Here is a 12,731-nt window from a genome sequence, read left to right as displayed (position 1 = left end):
AAACTGGAAACGAAAAGAACGAAAACGATGAAAGGGATTCCAACCTCGAAGCCCTGAAGCCTTGAACCCAGCCGCCGTCGGGTTCCTCTTCTTCGTCTTCTCTTCAACAGCGTTTCAGGTCTTCTCCATCTTATTATTCTCGGAATCTCCTGGCGGTGGCGTCGTGAGAAGCTGAGCTGTTAAGGTCAGTGAAAGAAATCGGTTTTTCTCATTAGGATTCTTGTATGTTCATCTAATTATTGTTGTTCTCGTCTTTTCTCAAAATTTGTCTGATGGAGTTTTCTCCTTAGGGTGATCCTTTTTTGTACCTATACTTGTTTTAATCAGTTGAATCCTCATTCCTACAAATCTCGTTTTTGGGTACAATAAAAACAGAGAACAAGCAAAACTCCCTGCTTGGATAAGGCCTTCAGCTCTGCCTTTTAGTTCCAACTTCTTATACTTGTCTTTGGAACGTTCCTGTTATAGCTTCAATATGTACTTCTTTTAGTTATCAAACCTTGTTGGGTAGTTCCCAGTGTTTCAGTAAATCTGCAATGTATATGTTGCTTCTGAGTTTATGTCTTTTACATTCTCCAGAGCTGTTCACTATTAACTATAGCGGGATTACAACACTGGACAAACTCTCTACTCATCCTTTCTGTCTCTGTTCATCTTTTACACTTGCAGTTGCAGGAACACTGCAGTTGGGTTTTCTTGTCTCTGTTCCTATTTGGCAAGAAAGTTTTTGTTTACTATTTCAATTAGGCTACTCTAATGGGGAGACCATTTGGTGGAAGAAGAGAGTTCAAGAGATCCGTAACATCTTCTAAGACTCTCACAAGCAAGCGTTCTAGAAAGAATCACCACATTGAAGCTAAGGTTGAACGTAGCCCATCTCCAAGTTCCTCAGGGACTTCGTCTGAGGAACAATTGAGTGGTATACCTTCTGGAGTTACGGCGGTCTACCAGGAGCCATCAGTTTATGATAACTTGTTAGCAACATTGGGAAAAAGTAGTAAAACTTTGGCTGATGTGTGCAGAAAAAGACAACATGAAGAAGCAGGTAGAAGTGATACAGATGAAGAAGAGGATGATGGCTCCGAATCTCCCAGAGCATCTGGAGAAGAGGATGACAGCGAAAAAGGATCTGGTACTGAATCTAACTTGAGTGATGCTGAGGGAACTGAGCTAATGGAACCTACCGAGGCTGACCTCATGGTTCAGAATGAAGAAACTGACACAGAAGATGAGGATGAAGTCTCCGATGAGGATCCAGAGGATGATGTGGAATTCAATGGTCAAACTAATAAGCCACTGGATAGTATGAGTTCCTTCAATGATCATCTGGGACACAAATTATCAGAATCTCATGTCAATGATTTGAAAAAAATGAAGTGGAAGTTCAAATGGGAAGTACCTGTTGATGGGATGCCGATGGCCAAATGGATGGGGACAGGACAGTGCTTCTTTAAGGAGGTTGATCATAATTCTGGTTATGGCCTCAAGCAAAAGTTATATGAGCATTGGTTGAATGTCTACAAGAAAGATGCTAGCAATTTTCATTCATCCAAAGAGAGACTATTTTTCTCAGTTTGCAATACCTACCGTGATATAATGCACTGCAACAAGAAGCCCTTCTATCTCGGAGGCATGGAAGAAGATTCAAGCATCATGGATGCATACATTATGCATGCTTTAAATCATGTTTTTAGAACCAGAGATCTGGTGACTAAAAACAATGAAAAATTAGCCAAGCATCAAGAAGATGTGAAAGCAGAAATTGTTAGTGGTGATGGATGCCTTGATCAGGGATTTACTCGACCTAAGGTGCTGATATTACTGCCTCTATCAAGTATTGCACTTCGGGTTGTTAAGAGGACAATATATTTGACTCCACCAAAAAATAAAGTTAATGTAGAGCACATGGATCGTTTCCTGGAGGATTTTGGAAGTGGGGAGGATGAAGAAGGTGATGATGATGATTCACCAGAAAATTCAAAGCATCAGAAGACGTCCAAGCCTTCGGATTTTCAAGCTCTTTTTGGTGGGAACAACAATGACCATTTTATGGTTGGCATCAAGTTTACTCGAAAAAGCATAAAGCTGTATAGTGATTTCTACTCCTCAGATATTCTTGTTGCTTCACCTCTTGCACTAATTACTAAAATTGGGGAGGCTGAGGTTGAGAAGGATAAAGATGTCGATTTTCTTTCCTCTATAGAGGTATTGGTCATTGATCATGCAGATGTTATATCAATGCAGAACTGGTCACATGTGAATACAGTAGTTGAACAGTTGAACCGTATACCGTCTAAGCAGCATGGTACTGATGTTATGCGCATAAGACCCTGCTATTTGGATGGACATGCACAATTTTATCGGCAAACAATAATATTAGGTTCCTTTATAAATCCAGACATCAATGCACTGTTCAACCACCATTGTGTTAGCTACCAAGGAAAGGTGAAGTTGATATGTGAATATAAAGGTGTTCTTCCAAAAGTACTACTTCAAGTACGGCAGATTTATGAGCGTATTGATGCCACCTCAATTGCCGATGCTGATGATGCGCGCCTTGATTATTTTTCTAAGAAGGTGTTCCCAAAAATAAAGGATTCTATTGAGGGTGGGACCATGATTTTTATAAGTTCTTATTTTGAATTTGTTCGGATTCGTAATTTCCTGAAGTCCCAGAGTGCATCCTTCTGTATGCTCAGTGAGTACACAAAGCAGAGTGATATATCTCGTGCGCGGGTTTGGTTTTTTGGAGGAAAGCGAAAGATCATGCTTTACACAGAGAGAGCTCACTTCTATCACAGATATAAGATTCGTGGCATACAAAATTTGATAATCTACTCTCTTCCAGAAAGAAAAGAATTCTACCAAGAGATTGTTAATATGCTTGAAGGCTCACACAACATGACCTGCACTGTGCTGTTTTCTTGTTTTGATCAGTTCCGGCTTGAGAGGATTGTTGGAACTGCACCTGCAAAGAGGATGGTGTCCTCAGAGAAGAATACATTTGTTTTCTGTTAAGAGTAACTATTTTCGGATGATTAAATTGGAGGATCATTGGATCTGCACATGCAAAAAGGATGGTGTCTCAGGAGAAAGGGTTTATTTGTTTTCATTAGAGCTCATAGCATCCTCGAGGTGGAAAATTACTTGAACGAGTTGCATGACAAGAGTAGGAAAAGCTTGTCAGTTGGTGCAAATCTTCAACAAGTTGTTTTACTTTACCACCTTTCTTTTTACATCTAAAAATTAAGATCTGTATGTTCTGTTAATGAAATTTTGGCTTTTATGAAATGTTTGAGAGGATTTTCAACAATATAAACAATTTTGGCCTATATTTGCAAGTGGTCTTTGTGCTTGCTTCTGTTTCATGGAGTTATTGACATATACCGGTAAGTTAAAACTGCTGGGTTGGTGTTTGTTTAGCAAGTTTATGTAGGTTTGTCTTTTTCCATTTTCATTTTGTTTTTTATTGTTCAACATTGCTATTAATTTTCTGTCAGTAGCTTTAGTTAATGCTGTTTTCTTATAGTTATATACTCTCGACTGTTAATTTGTCACGACCATATTTGGACAAGACAATGAAGGGCATGGGGAGCTGGTCTGAAGACTCTGAACTCTGCGATGGCATTCTAAGGCGAGTTGTGAATCAGTTTATGGCAGTTGAGGATATTTCTACTTTTGCTGCAGCTTGCCAGCGGTAATAATCAGTTTTAAGTCGAGAAGTGGCACTTGTCTATTGCTGCTCCCTGGTTGATGCTTGTAGAGAAGGAAGACAGTGACATCAGTGGGTTCTACTGTCTGCACTATGAGAATATAAATTGACATCATAGCACCTGTAAATGTCCAAAACTACTATTGAAAGTGGTTTTCTTTTTTTCAGAAGGGGGGGGTTGTTGGTTCATGGTGTTTTGCAATGAAAAAATCATCCAGTTCTTTTTTCCCCTCTGAGAAAAATTGCATTTTATGTGATTATCATGTTACAGGAAGAGAGTTTGCTGTGCAGGCTTTCATATTTTATAGATGCATTTGCCAATGGGAGCATATATACAAGTATAATCATTCACCAGATTTCAAACTTTTAGGGTCTTTTTGGTATCTATTCTCATTCTCAATTTATGGCATTTTTCATTATTTTAAAGTGTTGGGCATCTATTTTCAATCTTATTTTTGTTTAAAAGAATAGAAAAATCCTCAAATCCATAAAAGACCTTTTTGTCTCTTATGGATTATGGGTGAGAAATTCATTCTCCTCATTCATGCGCAAGTCTACTTAAATTTCGAAGGCTAATGTGAGGTTAAAATGGTCAGTGCACATTCTTTTTTTGAAACCATGTTTTTTCTTCCTTTTCTCATTTGCTCTTGATTGCTTCCCAAATGAGAAACCCTTCAACCTCTCATTCGATTTCAATCACTTTCTTTGTGATTTGGCTTCGATTGCAGAAGCTAATGAATATGCCTAACATTGTTTTCACCTTTGGCCTGAAGTTGTAGATAATCTCGATAACTCCTCCAAGGTGGCTTGAAGTCGTAGATAATCTCGATGACTCCTCTGAGGTGGCTTGAAGTCATAGATAGTCTCGTCTTCCATCAGGTTAGGAATAGGTTGAACTGAGTGCTCTGTTTCTCTGATTTCATTTTCTATTTGTTTATCATTTTGTTTAGGATCTCAGATTTCTGATTTCTTAGTCGGTTCTGAATTCTGATAGTTGGAGTTATTGGGAAATTACTAGGCTCTAATTGCTGGTTGCTGTGACTGTTTGATCTGTCATCGTGGCCTTCCAATCTTGCTCTAGTTGTATCGGCTTTTACCACTGATTAATTGTTTGCTGCGTCTCTGTGGTATGAATTTGGGAGTTGGGATTATTCTGGGTTCAGTGGATGCTGCTCTTCAACCTTTGGAGTGTTCACTAAAAAATGTTTTGAGTCAAATCTTTTGATAATTCTTCGTGCATGAATTGTATACTAGCACATTTGGGATCAAGCTATTTTAGGATTTTGTTTTCATTAGTGCCATATGTTGAGCTAGAAGAGAAGGATTTCCCTGTTTGAAGGTGGGAATATCTGTAGTTTCATATGATGAGTTGTTGCATTCTTCCTCTTGGGGACTAATGAACCAATGCTTGAAAATGTTTCTTGTAAACCTGGATTGATGTAGTTCCTTTGCTTCTTATGATTTTTGATTCTCTGAATTGCTTAGATGACTTTTGATTCACTGGACCTTCTCCTACTAACTAAAGTTACTCAGGGTCATTTGGCATCATCCTAGAATCTTCTTTACTTGTTTTGGAATATATTAAAGTTGAGAAAGAAGATGCAAGTGCAGAAGCCTGGTTAAAGAGATAGGTACTTAAATTACTTTCCTTTTCCATGTTTTGATCTTACTGCTCTCAGTTGGTTTCTGACCACCAATAAGAATTTGATAAATCAGAGGGTTGGAACTCTATCTGAATGAGTTTGGCAAGAGATTCCTTAGAAAAGCAACATAATGAGTGCAAATATATCAAATGTATATATATACAAAAAGAATGAGATCACACCACAGCTCTGATGCTCTGGGAAATTCACTTTCTTTAGTTTGATTGACTTAGATTTTCCAGACTTGTTTTTATAATACTATAGATGATCTTTCACTGTCCACACCTTTGAATCATTGAAAATTATTCCTCAGTGCAGCTGACTGATTGAACGGTGTGTATGGCACTGAGATGGTAGCACTTTGGAGACTCGTTGAGTTTTGATTGCAGCCATCAAAACGATGCCCACAACCCAACGAATATGAGATTGATCCTGATCTACTCCAACTTTCTTTATTTGTATTTTACTTCTTTGATTTTGTTGTTTATTAACCTTATACTAGACTAAATTGTTTCATCTTAATATTTCTCTCACTTGGTTGATCAGGTAATGCTTTTTGGAGGACTAGAAAAAGAATTAGGGCCTGAGATTTCAAGCAAATTCTCAATCAGGGTTGGATTGTGAGTGTTATTCCATCTATTGTCTGATATGTTTTCATAATTTTTGTTCACTTTCATTCTTTTTCAGTGGCATCTTGTACATTAATCTATCTTACAGGTTAGGTTCCTTCATCATAAACTTCATCTAAGTCACACTTGAAATATGGCAGTCATAAGTCAGTAGAGGGACCTGTCCAGCAAAATGAGTTTCTCTTTACAGATCAAGAGGTTAGGCCTTCTAAATCTCAGTAACCACTTTTTAAAAAAAATTTAATCTAGAGAATCATAGCATGCAAATTTCTTTGTTGGCTGTAAGAGTTAGGAGTCTTTTGAGTCTTGCTTAGCCTAACTTTTTATTCCGCGCCCAACTTCTAGTTCTTCTATATTTGGTTGTTTTGGAATGCTTTGAAACAAGAATTTATGCTATTATGGTGTACAATGCTATATGTTAATTTAAATACTTTGTTTTTTCTTTGGTAAACATTTAAATATTTTGTCTAGTGCAGGAGAGAGCAGGACATTCGTGTAGCTTCTCAACTCTTCACATTGATGGATGCCAACAAGCCATCTTCTAAATCTTCTTTGCACTTTGTTGTCTAGTTTGCACTTTGTTGTCGTACAAACAAGTGGTTAAATAATTTTAGAAGTAAACAGATCCATTTTGTGAATCATGTGCAAGCTTGATGTTGTAGCTGTTATGCAGCATCTTTGAGTTAAAAAATTCTTCTCGCTTGGGTTGTACTGTTTCTCTTTTCTCTTTTCTCTTCGGCTGTTGGATGCGAATGAGACCTCACATATATCTGTTCTGCAAATTTTTTTAATAGAATTTCTTTTAATTATCCTATGTTAATTGAGTTTATTATGTTATTTTATTATAGGGTTTGCAGTGTTCTTGGTTCACTTGGCAACCATCCCCATCACAGAACAGGTATCAACCCAGCTAGGAGTCTTGGAGCAGCAATCATCTACAACAGAGAAAAGGCCTGGGTTGACATGTGGATCGTTTGGTGCACTTGGCAACCATCCCCAATAGCTCTTGTTACTATTTGCCACCAGATCATCATGAGGGCCATGCCATTCAATTCTAAGGCTTAATTAGACTCTGCCCATCTTCAATTTTTTTCTTCTCTCTCAATCAAGAGAAATGAGTCTCATCTCTCCTGCCAATAGTGTTTTTAAAAAAAAATATCCCCTGGGAACTTTTTTTTCTTGGTGTCTGGAGTTGTAGCTTCTCTGTTTTGTGTTGTAAATTATTTTGTCAACCTAGGGAGAGTGTATCAAGTTGAAGTGTGGGAAGGGTTGTCTTAGTGAGCACATCATATGGGCTCTGTTACTCTTAATCTGGGCATTTTTCTTATAGTTAATTTTTTGTTAATATTTTGATTAATAGGGTTTTTTGGTATTAATTTTCATTATCATCTTCTAACATTTTTTCATTTTGATACTAAACGTATTTTTTATTCAATAATTTATTCTCAACAAAAATCACCAAACCATTTTTGGATGAATTCTTGTACTCAAGCCCAATCCAGCCCTGTGATCTCGCTGTTCACTCGTTTATTAGTGGAAGATCTACAGCATTACATATTCCATGAGAGTCTGATGAGTCTTTCAAAGAGAGACTATTGCATCCACATTAGTGAAGAAATGGTGAATCAGTTAGGCTGCGTTTGGTTTTGCAATTCTATGAAATCCGCTTCAAAGTCATGTTTCTATAGAATCATGATTCTTTGGAATTGGTTCTGTAGGATCATATTCGTCATAAAAAAACTGTTTGGTTCTCCTAATTTAGACAAGTGAATTTGTCTGAAAAACCATTTGGTTACCTTGCTTTTGAAAGTGAGAGAGAGACCTGGAACCGCTGTAGTGAGAGCATACAGGAGAGACTTGGAACCATTGTAGTGAGAACATACAGGAGAGTAAAAAAACCATCGGAAAGATGTTACCTTTTTTATGGATCTCTTTTGCAGAAATGGGTGTGAAGCCAAATTGTAGCTCTACAAGGTAATGGAGCTCAACTAACCAGCAATGGAGCTCAGCGATGGAATGAAAGAGGACTCTGCTCTGCGAGACAAGCTGAACTTGGTGTGAAGCCAAATCGAAGCTCAAAAAACAAGGCGATGGAGCTCAACGAACCAGCAATAGAGTTCGGCGACGAAACAGAAGAGGACTCTGCTCTACAAGATAAGCTGAACCCTAGAGACACAGTTTCACGATAATGGGTGATTCCGTAGAATCACCCATATTTATACTTGGGTTAATTTTGGGTGATAGAGGTGGTTTCCAATGGAATCAGGTTTTTAGCCTAAAACGCGGATTCAAGGTGATTCCATGGATGGAATCACCTTGATTCTGAGTCAACACTAAACCAAATGGTTTTTTTTTTTATTCGAATCATGATTCCTTCAAATCTGATTCCAGGGAAACGCGGAACCAAACGCAGCCTTAGCATTTCTCTCACCACCGTGGTTCAAAGTATCCCATGATGTTTTTCTAATTTTTTTTTTTTAAATGACACGTATTGGATTGTATCAAAATGAAGTGACTAATACAATACAATACTACATATGAGATGAGACATCTCTTAAAATCATCCGACTAATAGAATACTTGATACTGATACTTTAAATCTTGCCCTCCACAAGTCGTTATGTACTAAATTACTCTATCAAAGGAATGTGGTATACCTTTACTCCAACAAAATTTGGATAATTGAAAAGCTACTTCCAATAATTTGAGTTTCAAGTGAACAGAGAACTAATAAAGAGTAACAATGCTCTTATTCTCGCGTTGGGATGGAGTCATGGAGACCTCTTAAAAGCAAAGACAACTCATGTTTTCTTGTTTCAAATACATGCTTACAGACTAGAACAATTAAATGAATCATTTTAGAAGGATAGTCTGATGTCACATTTTGATTTTCTTTTCTTTTTTTTCTCTTTTTTGGTACAATCATTTTGATTGCTTAGAATTGAATCATTGAAGATATAATGCTTTGGAGTTCAATCAGCTAAGAGATTTGCTCTGTTCTGGACAGCATGTAATTCGACAAAAGTTTATTCTATTCAGTCCCCTTTTCTGCCACAAGTAATTGAAGAGTTTCTTCAGTTATATTGACTGCAGGAAAATTCTAGTGGCAACAAAAATATGGTAGGGATAGACACACTAAAAGATTTTGAATGAAAATTTCTCTCTCCAGCTCTATTTGTGTAGAAGCCTTTGGCATCTGAGTTCACCTTTTTCATAGGCCAATATACTGTACCTCAACAGTCATCTCATTTGTGTCTACTTTAGGTGAGGCTAATCACCCAATTCATCCTTATACCATAGTGGCATTTAGGCAAACCAAAATTTCTTGAGCCTAGGCCACAAGTAGTATCAGATGATGCACAGCAGTTTTATGATTTGAATCAATAGAAATTACACCTCCAACTTTTACAGAATTAGCAAGTTTTCGTTTCTCCTTTTCCCCTTCTGTCAGCTACTTTTATGCTAAAACATATAGAGCCTAACAAGATAAATTACTTAGAATTTATTCCATTTGAAGCAGATCTCATGTTTTCAGCATCAGAAATATTGTGTACAAAAGGCAAAGATTTCGTTCACACTGGCAACAAAACACAGCCCCGAATGATAGCAGTTTTCATTTCTATCCAAAGCCTAATGTACAAAGCTGCAAGGTAACTTGTACCAAGTGTCCTGGCATTCAACCAGCATGTCAAATTCAGAAAGCTTGTTGGGTCACCAAAGGCTTACTCAGAGCAAGCTCATTATTGATCTGCATTTTAGTAAATCAACCAGAACCTTGAAAAGTTGGATGATCAAGGATCATACAGGTTAGTTTAAATCTCAAAAAAGCCTAAACAGTTACATAAGTCCATCGAGCCTCATTTATTTATGCCAGTTTCCACATCAGGTGAAGGATTGGAAACCCTGGAATACACAGGAATACACATGGTTTTGGTTGCTCACACAAATCTGTTATATTTGTTGCAGTGTGATGTATTGTCTCTTTTGTTTGAGGGTTGATTCCTAGGGTTTGTTTGAGGGTTGATTCCTAGGGGTTGTAAAGAGTTGTACAACTTTAGTAAGAAGTTCACCCTCTGTAAGCTAAAAAAGGTTTATCGAAGAGCAGCTGTAACTCGATTCTCCATTGATAGAGAAGCATATTTCATCTCACCAAGGACATAGGCTGTCTTGCCAAACCACATAAATGCATGTTTTATTTGTATTTTATGATTTCCATTCTACATTCTAGGTTCCATTTTCTACAGTATTTTGAGATGTAAGGAAGCCCAATCATGATCAACAGTGTGCTCCACATTGTTTTATCATTACAGTTAGCACCATCTTTGTTGAAGGGCCTACAATTGTATTCAACCTTTACAAAATCTCAGCTTATCGAAATACTCCTCACACGTAAGTGTATCACCACAATCCAAATTATAACCCAAAGACAAGAAATAAATACAAAAAGGAATATTATTCATGATTGATCCATAAACATCTCCTTTACAGTACTTGTTATAGTTTGATCCATCTCATTGGGACAAAAAAGATTACATAGAAGAATAAAAAAAGAGAATGCAAAGGAAACATGATTCTACAGTAATCAAGCTATCTCATCATTCTTGGACTGCAAGAGATCTAGTCCAGGTTCACCATAACTCCATAACAAGAAAAAGGCTTCCAAGTGACAATAGGCTGTTCTTCAATGTTTTGATTAGTTAGATACCAATATAGCTTTACTTCCACTAAAAGCTCACATTGTCTCTGGACTTAAAGAAGATAAAAATTCAAGACTCGTGAAAGGTTCTTCAGTCATAGAACTTATCAGGTTGGTCATCATCAATGTGCCAAACAAAGGTCACAAACAGGAGAATGCACCACTAGAGAGAGCACAAGTTAAAGACAAGTTAGTGTTCCATCACAACAATATCTCAAATAAGAGAACAGAGAAATCCGTGTGCTAGATATTGAGATCATCATTCGAAGTGATTTATGAAGAACCATGAAGGGAAATACGCAAGGTGCCAAAATAGAAAGTATTGAATCGAAATATAAGACTAAAAACCGAAAGGAATTACACAGAAAGTCCTCTGTTTGATATGATAGAACCATACGGCCAAGGCCAGGATGTTTGGGCATTCAAGAAATCAAATCCACTTGATGGTGAAGTCATGAATTCAGGATAAATGCACACTCTGCATTTTCAGTTAAGGGAGATAGACAACTAGTACTGTTCATTGAGGATTTTTCATCAACTGGCAAGCTTAAAGGCATCAATGAAGAGGCCATAGGTAAAACCCATCTTAAAATTGTTCAGGAGTGCAAGGGGAAAAGTTACCTTCGGTCGGCTGTAATAGAACCTAGTTGCATACTCTGTGAGTAGAACACATACCACAGCAGCAATCACATCATTTACTCCTAAAGCCCCAAATGAAAGAGAGATGGTCTGTGCTACATAAAATCCACCAAGTAAAGATATCCCACCAAACAATGCCCTCCTTGATGGACTTCTAAAATAGTTCCGAGAGAGCTCAGGCACAAACCGGATTATATCAACCAACCTCCTTGGCCCCTGATTCTCTTGTACTGCTCGGATACTAAGATACCCAATTGAGGATCTTGAATTGATTGCTCTGCACCTTCCAGGTGAAACTGTAGTTCTTGGAGTTAGGCTGAGGTTCATGAGACTTGAAGAGGTCAAACTCATGGTGAATGCCATCAAAGCTCATTCGTAGGAAGAGTAACTTCTCTGATACAATCACACAGACAAATATAAACAGATCAAAAACAAGGAAGCAACTAATTATATATTGGGATACTAGTTTTCTGGTTATTGTAATTCAATGAAAATCAACCCTAAACGTCCATTGCTAACAGACCCAATTTTAATTATAGGGTTTCCATCGCCATATTCAATGGAACAAGCTAATTAAACTCTTCGCAAAAATAACAACAGCAGTATCAAAGACGAAAGAGAGAGAGGTTCTAACCTTAGGTCCTAACGGATTTCGGAACTGGGTGTGGATGTTCTTCCAAGAAATGGGGAAAACACAAGCAGGCTCAGCTACAACGACAGAGTTTCCCGATTGTGATAAAGAAGTGAAACATTTGTGGAGAGAGTGAAGGTGAAGGTGTTGACAAAAGCAGAGTCTTAAGTTTTCTATCTCTCGCAGATTCGCATGCTTTCATGGTTTTAAAATCGGAAATCGGAAATCGGATCGGTGAACTGGATTGATTCGGCCCCTGTCATTCCCGATTTCTGCCGCTCCAAATCGTTTTTTCTTTTGAGTACACGGGGCCTTTTAGTTTTTTTTTTTTTATTTTTTTATTTTTTAATTTTTTATTTTTTTTTTGTTGTTATTTTATTGTAATTATAGAGCGAAAGTTCGTTCATATTGCCCCTGTTCGCTACCCAGCAAACCGGGCAATATGGATATATCTCGCCGAAATATCCGCTAGAAATGACATGCTGGTTATTGACTTACCGAAAAAGTAATTATAAAATATAAATTATATTATAAAAAAAGTGATTGGTGTGATGCACTGCACAACTCTACACCTGTGAAAAATCTTCTATATTCCCATTAATTACTCATGTAAGGCGAGTAAACGTAAGGCAAGCATATCCATTCATCCCTCATCAATTACCATTAGACTACGTTTGTTTGTAAAGGTGGGGTGGGAAAAAATGGTAGGAAAAAAAAACATGTGGGCCCCACGTGTAGTAGGGTGAGGGAGAGAAAAAAGAAAAGAAAGGAAAGGGTTTTA

The 12,731-nt window shown here is 37.5% G+C and overlaps 2 protein-coding genes across 2 annotated transcripts; one reads left to right on the top strand and one right to left on the bottom strand.

Moving 5' to 3' along the window:
• Window positions 1–3,880, top strand: NOF1 (U3 small nucleolar RNA-associated protein). The gene is made up of 2 exons (XM_089142499.1): window positions 1–184; window positions 670–3,880. Exon 2 carries the CDS (start codon window positions 757–759, stop codon window positions 3,016–3,018), a length of 2,262 nt encoding a protein of 753 aa, XP_088998625.1. The 5' UTR covers window positions 1–184; window positions 670–756; the 3' UTR covers window positions 3,019–3,880.
• A 5,306-nt stretch (window positions 3,881–9,186) lies between these two features.
• Window positions 9,187–12,102, bottom strand: NPQ6 (YCF20-like protein (DUF565)). The gene is made up of 2 exons (XM_089142498.1): window positions 11,954–12,102; window positions 9,187–11,712 (listed from the first exon to the last, which is right to left on the bottom strand). Exon 2 carries the CDS (start codon window positions 11,680–11,682, stop codon window positions 11,215–11,217), a length of 468 nt encoding a protein of 155 aa, XP_088998624.1. The 5' UTR covers window positions 11,683–11,712; window positions 11,954–12,102; the 3' UTR covers window positions 9,187–11,214.
• Between the last annotated feature and the right edge of the window lie 629 nt (window positions 12,103–12,731).

The sequence above is a fragment of the Hakea prostrata genome, chromosome 1 (assembly GCF_041222555.1).
Source record: "Hakea prostrata isolate BN-2017 chromosome 1, UWA_Hpros_2, whole genome shotgun sequence".
NCBI classification, from domain to species: Eukaryota; Viridiplantae; Streptophyta; class Magnoliopsida; order Proteales; family Proteaceae; genus Hakea; species Hakea prostrata.
The sequence above is the reverse complement of the archived record's forward strand: the minus strand, read 5'-3'. Positions and strand labels throughout refer to the sequence as shown.